Source organism: Dermochelys coriacea, chromosome 2, assembly GCF_009764565.3.
Source record: "Dermochelys coriacea isolate rDerCor1 chromosome 2, rDerCor1.pri.v4, whole genome shotgun sequence".
Classification (NCBI taxonomy): Eukaryota; Metazoa; Chordata; order Testudines; family Dermochelyidae; genus Dermochelys; species Dermochelys coriacea.
In genome coordinates this window covers 186,962,593-186,978,721 of record NC_050069.1, presented here as the reverse complement: position 1 = coordinate 186,978,721, position 16,129 = coordinate 186,962,593, and the positions used below count along the sequence as shown (strand labels likewise).

The 16,129-nt window shown below is 41.3% G+C and overlaps 1 protein-coding gene across 1 annotated transcript in view; it reads right to left on the bottom strand.

Moving 5' to 3' along the window:
- The window catches only part of SUSD5 (sushi domain containing 5), a 71,919-nt gene that overhangs the window by 34,768 nt on the left and 21,022 nt on the right, over positions 1-16,129 (bottom strand). The window contains exon 3 of the mRNA XM_038392411.2: positions 10,836-10,954. Coding sequence (XP_038248339.1) covers positions 10,836-10,954 — 119 coding nt within the window. The remainder of the gene's footprint in view (positions 1-10,835; positions 10,955-16,129) is intronic.

The window sequence follows — 16,129 nt, the reverse complement described above, 5'->3', positions numbered from 1 at the left end:
CAGCTGCCTGCGCAATAGCGTGTTCACACTTGTGCCACTTGCAGCAGTATTCGGAGCAGTGCACTCTGGGCAGCTATCCCACAGAGCATCTCTTCCTCTTCTGCTGCTAAGAGTTGTGGGAAGGCAGAGGGGGTAGCGTGGCATCCTGGGTCCTTTCCCAATGCCCCACGATATATTGCTTCTCATCCAAATGATCCCTGTGCTTCCGTCCACTTTTGGCGCCATCTTTCAATGGTTTGTGTACTGTGCGCTCTGCCTCTTTGGTCTGCAGAAATGGATCCTGCATCAATATGCTGCTCACTCTCACTAACACATCACAAGTGGCAGTGGAGTTATTCCTCAAACTACAAAGGCCAGAGAGGAGTTTGACATTGATCTCGCCATGTGTAGTAGCTACAACATGAGATTGCTTGTGGCATTCACGGAGGAGCTGACCACAATGGAACGCTGCTTTTCTGCTTGGGAATTAAGCACTGAGTGTTGGGATCATATCATCATGCATGCTCTGGGTTGATGAACAGTGGATGCAGAACTTTTGGATGAGGAAAGCCATATTCATGGGACTATGTGATGAGCTTGCCCTAGCCCTGCGGTGCAAGGACACAAGAATGAGAGCTGCCCTGTTGTTGGAGAAGCATGTGGCGATTACAATGTGGAAGCTGGCTGCTCCAGACTGCTATTGATCGGTCGTTAACCAGTTTGGAGTGGAAAAGTCGACGGTTTGACTCATGTTGATGGAAGTGTGCAGGGACATTAATCACATCCTGCTCCAAAAGACCGTGACTCTGGATAACGTGCGTGACATTGTGGATGGCTTTGCACAAATGGGCTTCCCTAACTGCAGAGGGGCAATAGATGGCACGCATATTCCAATTCTGGCACCAGACCACCTAGCCACCTAGTATATTAATTGGAAGGGGTATTTCTCTATGGTTCTCCAGGTGCTTGTGGATCACCGTGGGTGTTTCATGGACATTAACATAGGCTGGTCTGGAAAGGTGCATGACGCAAGCATCTTTTGGAACACTGGCCTGTTCAAGAATCTGCAAGCAGGGACTTTCTTCCCGGACCAGAAGATCACCGTAGGGGAAGTTGAAATGCCCATTGCGATCCTGGGAGACCTTGACTATAGCTTGGCTTATGAAGCCATACATGGGGAACCTTGACAGCAGCAAGGAGCAGTTCAACAACAGGCTGAGCAAGTGCAGAATGACTGTTGAGTGTGCGTTTGGCCATTTAAAGGCCCGCTGGCGCTGCCTATATGGGAGGCTGGTCCTGGCCAATGATAATATTCCTATGCTTGTAGCCGCGTGCTGTACACTCCATAAGATTTGTGAAGGGAAGGGTGAAAGCTTCACTCAGGGCTGGACTGCTGAGGCTCAGTGCCTGGAAGCTGAATTTGAACAGCCAGAGACCAGGGCTATTAGAGGGGCGTGGCGTGGGGCCATAAGGATCAGGGATGCCTTGAGGCAGCAATCTGAAGCTGAAAGCCACTAATATTTGTTGCTATGCTCGGGAGTGCAGTGCTTGTAATGATAGGAGGTGATTGTGATTGGTGAAGATGATGCACTATGAAGATGTAAGAAAATTGCCTGTTGCTTTGCAGATCTCTGTTTGCTTTCAATTAATGGAATAAAGATTGCTTTCAAACCAAAACAATTCTTTTATTAAAAAACAACAACTGGAGGAGAGAGACAAAAAAAACCACAGCAGCACTGTGGGGAATGGGGGAAGGGAGGGTCCCAGGCAGAGGTGGAGTTCCGGGACGGTTAAAGATTTGTGTATGTCCAGTTATTATATTCAACCTTGTCCTCTGGAGTGCAGCAGGTACTCTACTTCAGCAGGGCTAAACTGCAGAGGGACGGGTGTTGAGTGCAGTGGGTACTGGGAGTCCGCAGGGCTGGACTGTGATGGGGCAGGAGTGGAATGCAGCGGGTACAGACTGGAGCTAAGAGGTTGATAAGAGTGTGTTGGCTGTGTGTCTGGAGGGCTCATGGGAAAGAGTTTTGTGACAGCAGCTACAAGGGAGGGCGGGCACGGAGCTGCTTGGTTTGTAGTGCTAGTAGCTCCTGGAGCATGTCCGCTTGGCGCTCCATAATGTTTAAGAGCCACTCCATGGCTTTGTTCTGGTGTGCTGCATTCTCCTTTCGGTCCCTCTTCTCTCTGTCCTGCCTCTCCTTCGATTCTTGTTTTTCGGCCACAGAATGCAGCATGACCTCACGCAGAAAGTCCTCTTTAGTGGTTTGTGGCTGCTTTCTAATTCTGCGCAGCCATTCAGCTGGCGATAACAAAAAGGGAGGCTGGGCTCCCAAGGTCATCTCTGTGAAACCAAAACGCAACGTTTTATAGAAGCAGTGTTGTTTGCAACCCACAGAGACAACACTGATTCAGTGATTTAAAATGCAGCCACTATTCACACACCTGTCACTAACTGGCTGACCCCAAGGCAAGCACACATGAGCTACAAGACCCCCATAATGGCGAGTAACTGCAGGGGCAGAGGAAATCAGAGTTCCAGGACCGAACTGTACACTGGGCACATGGCTCTTGGGGAGAGCCAGCACGGTAGGGTGGGGCCTTATAATCATTTCTGTCCCCACATTTTCCACAGGCTGTGTTCTTTATGGAAGATATCTCGCTGCTGAGGGTAAGCAGAGAATCAAGGGAGGGTCTTCTCCAAGACTGCAGCTTACGCCTTGGCCCTTATGCGGCTCGCCTGAGTGCAGCAATGGTCCTCCCCGAGTGATGGCAGAGTGATGCAGGAAAGTTACCCTTAATGGGGCAAGAAACAAAGCAGCTCTGCCAAAGAACCTGCAGCAGTGGATTGCCCAGTATCTCCATGAGAGTTTCCTGGAGATCTCTGAGGCAGATTCGCATGAAGTGAGGGCAGTCAATCAACACCCTGTTCCTCCACTCCAGCTAGGCACGTGGTGGTACGCGCATCATACAGACACAAGCCTGCTTTCTGCAACCCTCCTGCCCCCAACAACTAGCTTCAACGATTCCCAAAATCAAAGCCACTTACCAGGGGCCTCCTCTCCTGTTTGTGCTTCGCCAAGCTCCAACTGCTGTGACTGGCTAACCTCCTCCAGGGTAGAGAAGAGCTCCTGGTTGCATGCATCTCTGACCTCCGAGTCGTCCTCTGGCTCTGGGTCTCGCTCCACATCCTCATCCAAGATTTCATCCTCCTGGCTCGGTCAACCCTTGACTGGCCCCGGGAGCCACCAAAGTATCCAGTGGCCTTTGCAGTGGAGGTGGGTTGCCACTAAGTATTGTGTCCAGCTCTTAGTAGAACCAGCAGCTCGTGGGCTCAGCACTGGATGGCCGTTTGCCTACCTCACCTTGTGGTAGGCGTTCCGCAGCTCCTTCACTTTGACCCTGGACTTCAGTGTGTCCCGGTCATGGCCCCTTTCTTTCATGCATCATGAAATCTGTCCATAGCTATCATAATTCCTACGGCTGGAGCACAACTGGGACTGGACAGCCTCCTCTCCCCAAATGCTGATGAAGTCCAGCAGCTTGGCATTGCTGCAAGTGGGGGATCGCCTGGTGCGTGGAGCAGGCATGGCCACCTGGAAAGATGCGCTGAGACCACTGCATGCATCACTGACAAACAGGAAGGGGACTTTCAAAATTCCCAAGGAATTTAAGGGGTGTGGCTCATGGTTGGTCACCTGAGGGAAGGGCAGCAGAGTTCAAACCAATGACCAGAGAGGTGAGAACAGGCATTGTGGGACACCTCCTGGAGGCCAATCGCAGCACTGTAATCGACCAGGGTGTCTACACTGGCACCGTGGCGCTGTAGCCCTGGCGCAGAAAGCCGTACTCCTCTCGTCGGGGTGGTTTTTTTACAGCGCTGCAACTGCGCAGTTTCTGCACACTAAGTGGCTTGGCAGTGTGTGCACCTCAGGAGTTACACCACAGAAAGCTGCTTTACTGCGCAGAAACTTGCCAGTGTAGACAAGACCTAAGTACGTATAAAGAAATATAACACAATGAGGGTGGTAATTTTTTCCTCTTCTGTTTCTTCTTGGCTTTTCTTTTCTTTCCCATTCCAGCCGTTACAAGATATTATTTTTTCTTACATTAACATCTATTTTTTGTACTTATTTAAAATTTACTTTTGGGGCTGTCGGCAGATAAACATAAATATATTTTGTGTTCAGAGCTGCAGTAAACCTCAAACTATTACAACATTTGTCTTTTTCATTCCATACAGGGGTCTTTTTAACAGCAAATGCCACAATGATGAGCTATACCTCACTTTGCTGTGAAAACAGCATTCTGAAAATATTTTAACTATATCTCTCACTGGTACAACATAACCTTCAGGGTCAAAGACTGTCACCTGACTTTGTGCAATTTAATAGATCTGGATTCTAGAAGTGCAGAGGGAAAGGTGCTGATTCAGAAAATTTTAGTAATTGATTCTGCATTCCTTCTACACTCAAAACTCTTCAATTTTAGAGAACATTGTTACTATTGAGTTCATTAACAGCCTTGAGTGTGCAAGGAATGGAGCATTATGGTTTGTAGACCTCAATCCTGCAAATATATACTTGTGCATGGGTCAAACTTCATGCATGTGAGCAGTCCTATTGAACTTACTCACGTGCTTAAAGTTAAGCACATGTATAAGTGAATGCAGGATCAGGATCTTAGAAGAAAATTTTGGAATGGTTTACACTGGAATCTGCTGTGACTCTCTCAAATGCGCTTTGTATAGCATTAAGGGTTGGAAAATGCCTTATTTTTAAAGATTTTATTTTAATCCATAAAGGTTGAGCTCTGCTTAAAAGTCTGCCAGATTTATTCATTTAACATTAATGATTAGGATAGCTCAATGGTTTGAGCATTGGCCTGTTAAACCGAGGGTTGTAAGTTCAATCCTCAAGGGGGCCATTTAGGGATCTGGGCAAAAATTGGGGATTGGCCCTGCTTTGAGCAGGGGGTTGGACTAGATGATCTCCTGAGGTCCCTTCCAACCCTGATATTCTATGATTCTATGATTATGTTGCCTCAACACTATTAAAATCCTGTTGATTAAAGGTGATGATGATATTTCTCTAACAAGTGAGGCTATGTCTATACTATAGACCTTAGAGCGGCACAGTTGTACTGATGCAGCTGCACCGATGTAAGGTCTCCCATGTAGCCACTCTATGCCAGTGGGAGAGAGCTCTCCCACCAGCTTAATTAAACCTTCTCCAGTGAGCGGGGGTAGTTATGTCTGCAGGAAAGCATCTCCCACTGACATAGTGCTATCCACACCAGTGCTTTTGTCGGTGAAACTTTTGTCAGTCAGTGGTGTGTTTTTTTTTACATCCCTGACCGACGAAAGTGTTAGGGTAGACAAAGCCAGAGTTAATAGGTTTCAGTGAAAAGTAAAATAATTGAAAGATTTAGAGCTGTAGTTAGTCTTTTTGACAAAACTGCAAAACAAGTTGGTCTTGGGCCGTGTCTGTAGTAGTTACTATGAGGTACCTAGCATATTTGTAGGAGATTAATAATAATAATAAATATAGTGTTTTTACTCTCTTGGGGTGAAACTGCTGCTTCTGAAATCTAGGATATTCTTTTAGCAATAATTCAGTTACTTAATACCACTATCATTATTATTTATACAGTGTCACAGATGTGCATAATGTTTTACATGCAAATAAAAGATACAGTCCCATCTTACATTGTATGTGTCCAGTCCTGCAAAGTGCTGAGCATCTCCTGGGAGGACAGAAAGTGCTCAACTTTCATTGATGTCAGTGAGTACTGAGGTCCCGTACCCTACAGGCTTCATTCTTCTCTCATTTTACACCAGTTATATACCATTCTAACTCCAGTGAATTCAGTGGTGTTACTTCTGAGTTACACCAGCATAAGTGAGAAAAGAATCGGAGTATATACGTTTGGGCCTAGGGTTAGATAAAACATGAAATTGCACAGGGATGAGGATTAATGGGCGTCAATCCACAAAAAAATATACGAACACTAAACCCAGCTCTGGGCAACTCTGTGCATCCAGTATATTTAGGATAGGAGATTAAAAAGAGAGCTCCACAGGTTAGAGCTAAATTATTAAAGCCATTGAAGCCAATGGGCTTTTGCCTATTTTAATAGGATCAGGATTTGTCTTTTAGTATTTTTTTGTAACTCTCTCATAGCAAACATATATTAAAAACATTTTTTCAAAAAGAGGTAAAAATCATCATAAGCATTAGAATGTTGATATTACATTTCAGACAACTAACAACGGACTGAAACAGTGATTGGCTCCATACAGCTGTTATGCAGAAATATCGTGAGCTGCCCTGTTTTATGCTAATTAATATACTTCACAAAGGGTATTGTGTGTGAAAAGGCTTCAACTTTTTGAAAAGAACTTCACAGGCAACCAGCCAAGTGGAACAATTTGTCATGAAGAGGCTTAGGTCTCAGACCAGCCAACCTTTACTTAAGAGTGCTTGTTAAAACATAAACTGTTTATCCAATATCTGTTGAATATTCAAGCATGAGGGCACCTTGTGGTCATCTGGAAATATTGCTGAATTAAACACCGTTAGATTAGTGTGTTGTTATAGTCCTCCTTTCTCTCATCAGGAGCCTCCCTGCCCCGCACAAATGAGCTGCTCAGAAATGATCTCTTCTGTATAAATATTTAATTTCCCTCAGTTTTCATTGTACAATTCCACAGTTTCATAAAACAATTTCTTCCCTGTTTTGAAAAATGGTTTTTATGATGTATTTGTATTGCAGTAGGGCCTAGGAGCCCCAGTCACAGGCCAGGACCCCATTATGCTAGGCACTCTACAAACACAAAACAAATAGAGTCCCTGCCCCACAGACCTTACTATAGACAAGGGACAACAGAGGAAAACAGGCAGGCAGAGCACAATGAAACAATAAGACAGTATTGGCCAGCATGACAGGCAGTGGTATCAGTACCCCAACTACTTACCCATTGCCTGGTTTTTATAGGCCACACGGCAAGGGAGAGTTTTAAGGAGGGATTTGAAGAAGGAAGATGAGATGGTTGGGTGGATATTTATGAGAGCTTCTCTTGTGTGACTTGCAGCATGGGAGAAAGGTGCTTGTTTCAAAATGCAACAATTGGGTGAGGAAAATGGCATCAATGAGCGGCAGGTGAAAGTTGATATTGTGATAATCCGTGACAAATCATAGGAAAGGTTGGGGACAGGCTGTGAAGAGCCTTGAAAGTGAAGACATGTAGTTTGTGTTTGGTGCCATTGAGAAGGGGGAGCCAGTGGAAGGATTCAAAGACAGGGGTGACATGGTCAAAGTGATGAAGTAGCACAATGATCTTTGCAGAAGTTACTGAATAGATAGAAAACTGGACCCTTTTCAAGTCAAATGTTGCAATATTTTATTGTCTAACAATAGATCAGATATGCTGTACACCTTTTGTCACTTCAGCATGATATTGTCATGTCATTATATTCACAGGCTTGATTAAAGATTAGGGCTGGTCAAGCAATTAAAAAATAATAGAATACCATTTATTTAAATATTTTTAGATGTTTTCTACATTTTCAAATATATTGATTTCAATTACAACACAGAATACGAAGAGTAAAGTGCTCACTTTATATTTATTGTTTATTACAAAATATTTGTACTGTAAAAACCAAAACAAATAGTATATTTCAATTCACCTAATACGAGTACTGTAGTACAATCTCTTTATTGTGAAAGTTGAACTTACAAGTGTAGAATTATGTTCAAAAAGTTGGTTACAATTTTCAGGAGATATTGCTACCTGGTTCTTGTTTACAATGTAACTTGGAAGTGAGAACAGGAGTTTACATGGCACGGTTGTAGCCAGTGTCGCAAGCTATTTACATGCCAGATGCGCGAAAGATTCATATGTCCCTTCATGCTTCAACCACCATTTCAGAGGACATGTGTCCATGCTGATGATGGGTTCTGGTCAATAACGATCCAAAGCGGAGCGGACCGATGCCTGTTCATTTTCATCATCTGAGTCAGATGCCACCAGCAGGAGGCTGATTTTCTTTTTTGGTGGTTTGGGTTCTGTAGTTTCTGCATCGGAATGTTGCTCTTTTAAGACTTCTGAAAGCATGCTCCACACCTCATCCCTCTCAGATTTTGGAAGGCACTTTGGATTCTTAAACCTTGGGTCAAGTGCTGTAGCTATTTTTAGAAATCTCATATTGGTACCTTCTTTGCATTTTGTCAAATCTGCTGTGAAAGCGTTCTTAAAATGAACATGTGCTGGGTCATCATCCAAGACTGCTATAACATAAAATGTAGGTAAGACAGAACAGGAGACATACAATTCTCCCACAAGGAGTTCAGTCACACATTTAATTAACACATTATTTTTTTAAGGAGCATCATCAGCATGGAAGCATGTCCTCTGGAATGGTGGCTGATGCATGAAGGGGCATATGAATGTTTAGCATATCTGGCACGCAAATACTTTGCAACGCCAGCTAAAAAAGTCCCACACAAACGCCTGTTCTCACTTTCAGGTGATGTTGTAAATAAGAAGCAGGCAGCATTATCTCCCATAAATGTAGACAAACTTGTTTGTCTTAGCGATTCACTGAACAAGAAGTAGGACTGAGTGGACTTGTGGGCACTAAAGTTTTACATTGTTTTGTTTTTGAGTGCAGTTATGTAACAAAGAAAATCTACATTTGTAAATTGCGCTTTCACAATAGAGATTGCACTATGGTATTTGTATGAGGTGAATTGAAAAATACTATTTCTTTATCATTTTTACAGCGCAAATATTTGTAATAAAAATAATATAAAGTGAGCACTGTATACTTTGCATTCTGTGTTGTAATAGAAATCAATATATTTTAAAATGTAGAAAAACATCCAAAATATTTAATAAATTTCAATTGGTATTCTATTGTTTAACAGTGTGATTAATCGCAATTAATTTTTTTGAGTTAATTGTGTGAGTTAACTGTGATTAATCAATAGCCCTACTAAAGATTTGTTAAAACACCCTAAGTGCTATGTGAGTTTACTGTTTTTCAAGTACTGTGTCAGTCAATGCCATCTGCCTAGCTCTGTCCTTTGAAGTGGCACACAAAACCACATTGTGGGCTTAACAGGTCATCCCCACTATTCCATCATCTCAACTGTACAATCTATATTTTACATAAGAATTCTCAGGTCCAAATTATTATGTTACACAAGCACATGTCTAGAGAAAATCCACTAATATCCATGGAGTTAGTTTGGATGTACAGGGTGCATCTGAGAGCACAATTTGTCCCTCAGTTTTTTGTCTGAATGAGGAACACAGATTTTATATTTAATTCCACATGCTGAGTTCAGAATACAGACTCCCTAGCTTCTAAAGTCTTCCAGTAGCTGTAAGGGCCAGTGTGACTCCCAACTGCACAGAATTTGAATTCCTGAGTTTATCCAGTTCCACTGCTGAAAATGAGACTGAATTTCCATTCTGGAAAGTGGTTTTTAAAATTATAAGTTTACTATCAATAAAAATATTTTTCTCATAATACATCTTTACTGATGGGCCCTGGGATCTCTGAGTATCTACAACTGAGGTTAACCTCTAGCACAGTACTTTAGTTTCACATTCAGCATGAACCATGACATTCAGAGTCCCCAAAGCAGGCCTGGTCTATACCAACTGATTGGCATACCTTGTAATCATAACATATGTGCAGCGCCTCATGCCAACACATAATTGCCATCATAAGTGTTTCACAAATGTTAGTTGTATTGGTTTGTTGCAATACCTGAGATGAGGTCTTTAGCTGTGTAGTATTGCATGATTTCTTCCTAAACTAACTCCAACCAACAATGCAATGTTTTGTGTTGGGAATTTATCCAAAAACCTCTGCTCCCAACAACACTGCTGAGCACTACCAGTGCTTCAAGAATCCCAGAATGTATTGGTACAACCATGCTTGTTAGTAGAGCTGTGTGAATAATTACTTTTTTTTTGGGTTCATGGCAGGGCCGGCTCTACAGTTTTTGCCGCCCCAAGCACTGAAAAAGACTGCCGCCACGGATGGCAAAAGGAAGAAGTTGCCGCCGATTTGCCACTGCGGCCAGCAAAGGGGAGAAGCTGCCGCCGAATTGTCACAGCGGTGGGTGGAACAGAGAAGCCGCCGCCGAATTGCTGCACTAGCGCCCAAGCACCTGCTTGGAACGCTTGTGCCTGGAGCCAGCCCTGTTTCATGCATAATTCCAAAAACATGTGTTTTGCGGGGAATCATTTTGGATCAAACAGAAAAAATGTTTTGAAATTTTCAGTCAATCAAAAAGTAAGAAAAAAAGTGGGTGAGGTATTTTGTTCATACTGAAAAGAAAAGTGTTATTTCAATTTTGAGTGTTTTAAAAATAAGTTGGAAGGCAATTTCTAAAGGAACAAACAAATCAAAACATTTAATTTTGCAAATACAAATAAATGTTCAGACTCTTGAGATTTTGTTTGTTTTTTGACATGAACAATTTAGCAAACTACTTTGCAAAGTGTTTGTGTTGCTGAATCTGAATTTTTTTGGCAGAAAAAAGTTTTGGACAAAAAAAACTAGCCCAGCTCAGGTTGTAAGATGTGTTATGTGAACACCAAAACACTTCTGTCAGAAGCTTTGTTGCTGTGTGAATCTTCTAAATTCCTGCAAGAATAAGTTTGACCATCATGTCATGCAACTCGTGTCCTTGCAACAGATTCCTCACTTAATGGAGACACAAGGTAAGGATTTATTTCATAAAATTTCCCATCATTGCTCCCACTAGTAGGAAAATTTAAGAAAAAAGTCCTTTTTACTGGTGACAGTATATTTTTTCAATGACATATCAATGCTGACCTTCATCTTTCACACAAAGTGCATTGTATCTGCCACCTGGAGAGGGATCATTTTCAATGTTAACATCGATAGCTTTCACACTCTGCTGGTTGCTGCCTGTCTTACTGCACATCATTGTCCTAAAATAGAGAAGAAGGAGAAAAAAATCAGAAGTTCTGCAGGAAGTGTACTGCACATATAGGTGAAATTGGTTGGCCTTATATCACTGCAGTCAGGGAACAGCATTGCATCAGTCTTTATATTGTCAGGACTGAACTTCTGAGGAGCTTGCACTGGGGAAGTAATGTGGAAACGGCCATTCAGGGAAAGAATAGATAAGAGAGACAAGTAATTTTTTAAAATGCCTGGTCATATATTAATTCAAGGGCACAGGAAGCACTAAAAGTTTAGGACTGGCATTTGAAAGAGTGATAGCACATTCAGTTTGTGCACAGTATGTCTAAACACAGGGACAAATCCCAATTCCTGCCTAAGGACCATATTATGCTTCACTTACAACAGTGTAAATCCACAGCAACAATGTTGGCTTCCACAGTGTGCTCCTGATTGAAAACAGTTTAAATCAGAGCAGAATTTGGCCTTCTGTCTTTTTTAGTTCTTTACTCAAGTAAACTCCTATTAAAGTGGGAGTTTAATAGGCTTTAATAGGAGTTTCACCTGAGTACAAATTAGGTAAAGATTCCAGGATTTCCTATTATCACCAATAATTCAAAATAATTTATTAAAATAATGACCTTAGTATTTTATCGTGTTTGTTCAGTTAATCCCTGTTTGCTACTGATTTGCAACATTGTAGGCAAGTCACTTCAATTTTCTGTCTCAGGATATATCTACACTGTGAGTTTTCAGCTCAAGTGGATGTATATGCACTAGCTTTGATCAAGCTAGCATTCTATGAATAGCGGTGTAGTCACAGCGGCACAAGCAGCAGCATGGGCTAGCCACCCAAGTATAATCTCCTCCAAGATCCTGTGTGTATACTCACAAGGTTGCCCCGTGCCACCAGCTGTACAGCCTTGGCTAAGCTGCTGTTTTTAATGCACTTCCTGGATTATAGCTAGTGTGTTTTTGTATACCCAATCTGGAGATTACAACTCCAGCTGCAGCATATATGTACCTCATTTACCACACCTATAGAATGGGAATAATATTTACTCACCTACCTATATCTCAGAGGTGTTGTGAGAATTAATTAATCTCTAATGTCTAAAGGCATCAGCTCAATAACAAAAATGTGATTTCTGCCCCGAAAAGCTGATGGTCAAAATCTATCTTAAGTAGATCTGGCCTTCCACACTGTAGTATCTGACCACCTCACAACTCCCCTGTGAGGTAGGGCAGTGCCATTATCCCCATTTTATAGAAGAGGAACTGAAGCACAGAGAGGCTAAGTGACTTGCCCAAGATCACACAAGAAGTTGTGGCAGAGTAGAGAATTAAATCCACATCTCCTGAGTCCTAGAGCAATGCTTTAACTATTGGATTATCCTACAGTAGGGGGGGAAAGCAAACAAATAGACGAATAAAAGGTAACAATGAGACAATTATGATCAGCGTGATAAGCAGCAGTCAGAGCACACCAGCTAACCATTGTCGAGTTTTTTGTAGGTGTTGAAGCGGAGGTGAGTTTTAGGAAGCAATTTGAAGGAAGCAACGTGGTGGTTTTGCAGATTTTTACATGGTGCTCTTTCTAAGTGTAATGGGGGACAGGAGAAGAGTATGAAGGTGCTTAGTGGAAAATTAGACAATTAGGCAATAAAGTCTGGCATCACTGACAGTGGGAATATACATCTGATAGAATATGAAAAATGATAAATAGGGTGAATAGTCAAAGGATGGTCTTAAAAGTAAAGTCAAGTAGTTGTTATTGTACTGCAGCTGTGAATCTGGTAAACAATATAAACCTTTCTAAGACTGATACAGGACGTGCTTAGGGGCCATTACTGGGTGAGTGGATAGGCACAAAAATGGTACAAAGTGCACTTCTACTATGAAAAGTGACTCTTGAAAACTGACACCCACATTTTTTGTCTGTGATTTCAGATCAAATATGCTCCATTTACAAGCAAAATATGTGTTTTGTTTTTCCCTACCTGCAAGCCCTGAAAACTCAGCTCGAGACCCTGGAGTCAAGCTAGTCTCTTTTTTTCCTTATACATTTTCCTCACCAACAATTAAGGTTCTCTCGAACAAATTATGTCCTCATTGGCACTTATGCAATCTCACCATCTTCCAGTTAGGCCCTCAGTAACACCTATTCCATCCGATTGCCTTAAATGAGTTTTAACAAAAGTGACAAATTTGAATTAAGTATACAATTCTGTTGATGTTGAACAAAAAAGGGCATAGAATCCATCTCTCTCCCTCTTAGATATGATGTCTCTACAGAACTAAGAGGAGCAATCAGTAGTATATTATAGAGGAAGCTGTTAGCACTACCTATACTTATGGCTACCCAACACTTACCATTATAAGATCCTATTTTGAGTTGCTTATAATTTTGATTAACTTTATCTGTTCAGGCTGAAACTTCCCATGCTGGTGTCTACCTTAGGCTGAATTTTTTTGGAAAGTTTCAGCAAAAATTGGTTCAGACATTTCCCAGGATTAGATTAGGAAAAAATGCACTGTTTTGCCAAAGCTAAAAAAAAATTCTTATGACTGTTTCGTTGAGAAACTGTAGCACCTTCATGCTTTATAGCAGGGACATGACATTTTGGCAGGGATACACTAGATGGCAGGGGTTGGTTTTGTTTTTTGTTTTTTGCTGTTCTTTTGAAAATCTGCTTGAATTTGGCCAAGTTGAAAGCCTTTGAAAAATCTTTTCCCATATGCTTAGCAGAGACTTGTTAGACTTTGGCAGCTAAGTTCTTCAAAGATTCCATCTTCACTGATCATGCTCCATCCCAGGGGTGCATGGGCTATGCAATTGTACTACTCTACTTGGCACTGGTGAGACCTCAGCTGGGGTATTGTGTCCAGTTTTAGGCACAACACTTTAAGAAAGATGTGGATAAATTAGAGAAAGACCAGAGGAGAGCAATAAAAATGCTAAAAGGTTAGAAAACCTGACCTATGAGGGTAGGTTAAAAAGAAAACTGGTTATATTTATTCTTGAGAAAGGAAGACTGAGGGGAGACTGATAAGTCTTCCTATCATACTTATATGTGTATATGTTTTTACGTGTTCAAAATATTGTTATTCTGAAAAATTGTTTTGAAGGCTTACAAACTTAAAACAATATTAATGAACTATTCTAATATACTACATCACAAAAATTGATGGTCTCATTACTTCCTTTTTAACTTTCTAGAATAGTTAAAGATGTCATTTACGAGTTGATATCAGAATCTAATTTCTGGCACCATAAACAAAATACAAGTTATGTTCATGTAAATATTTCATCATACAGAAGTTCAAAAAAATGAAAACTTGGAAAACCTCATCAGAAAGTCCCCCTCACACACACCCCACATACCACCTCTCTGATGCATTTTTTCCTCCTGGAAAAACAATACTGCACTTAATGGGCTCATTTTACATAAAAAGCATTCATATGTGTGCATGTGCATGTGCATTCACACATGCATGTATGAGTAGGAAGGAAATCTTTAGATTTTCCCTCCTACTGCATAAGGACATGGTCCTGCCAAGACTTATGCACATGCTTAACTTTACTATTGAAATAAATGGAATTACTCATGGTAATAAAGTCTTGCAACGTCTGTGCCTAGCTGTTTGCTCTTTTCAACTGTAACAATTTGTTTGCATCATTTTATATGCAAACAGAGTCTCACTGAAAGTCAATGGGACGTAGACTTACATGCCTAAGTCACTTTAGAAAATGAGATTTAACTGCCTAAATCACATAGGCTTTGCAATACTGAGCAACGAAATGTCTACATATCTTTAAAAGTCTGGATCTATGTGTCTAAAATTTAGTACCCAAAATCTGAGGCACTCAGAATCAGAGAGTGAAAATTTGCCCCACAGTAAATTCAGTGGGAATTTTGGTCACTCATGATCTCTGAAAATCAATCCATGTCCCTTTGGATATGACTACACTGGAGCTGGAAGGTGTAATTTCCAGCTCAAGGAGACATACCTGCGCTTGCTCTGATCAAGCTGGAGCACTAAAAACAGAAGGTAGGTGTGGTGGTGCAAGTGGCAGGATGGGCACTGCCCGGAATACAGTCTCATCCAAGACCCTAGATACATATTCATGTGGCTAGTGCCACTTGCACCACTCTGGTTAGCACAGATATGTCTGCTCCAGTTGGAAATTACACCTTACATCTCCAATGTAGGCATACTCTGTGTGTGCCTAAGTAAGGACTCAATGCCTGATCTTAGGCATCCAGTTCTGAAAATTTGAGCCTGCATTTTTTGGCTTTTAATCCTCTGTTCTAGCTATTATACTCTACTGCAGCCCAAAGCACCTGTAGTCAGTGTGCTATTTCTGGGATAGACTAAAAATTTCTCTTTGGCTGACGGATCCTTGGAATTTTGCTATCATGTCCAAAATAGGATACCGTGAATCATATGTAGGATTCGCAAAAAGAAAAGGAGTACTTGTGGCACCTTAGAGACTAACAAATTTATTAGTCGCTAAGGTGCCACAAGTACTCCTTTTCTTTTTGCGAATACAGACTAACACGGCTGCTACTCTGAAACCTGTCATATGTAGGATTATGTGTTTAAAAACGAAGTGCTTTTTAATTTTTTTCAGATGCCATATAAAGTTCCTGTGTGATTTGCTATTGCAAGATATAGGTAATGGAAATCTAATATAGTATATTGATTTGTTAATCCTTAGAATAGCATTTATTAGTTACTGTTGATAGAAATAAGACTTAATAAAAAGGCTATGAAGTAAGTAATTTTTACCTTTATACACAAAGTAAGACTCCAGTGTGTTTGACCTTTTGAATCCCTTACAAAAAGATCCAAGCTGTTGGATTTATAGCTAAACCATGTTCCTTCATTAAGTTTAAAAAATGAAATGCTCTTCCTGTAGATTAATTCATTGCTGCTTCAAACAAGGTTTTAAGTGACACTGCACTTAAGAGTTTAACTTGGTACTGTATATTATAAAATTAGAATTGTGAATTTGTTTTGATTAAAATTGAAAACATCCAGATACAATTTCTCTGGGAATGAAGAAATCCTGTCTCATGTAAATAGGGAAATAACAAAAGCCTATTTGATTCTTCCAACCCCACATTCTCTGTCTGTATGCTTCCTGCCTAGAGCCCAATCCTGCAAGGTGCTGAGCATTTCCTGTGAGGTGTTGA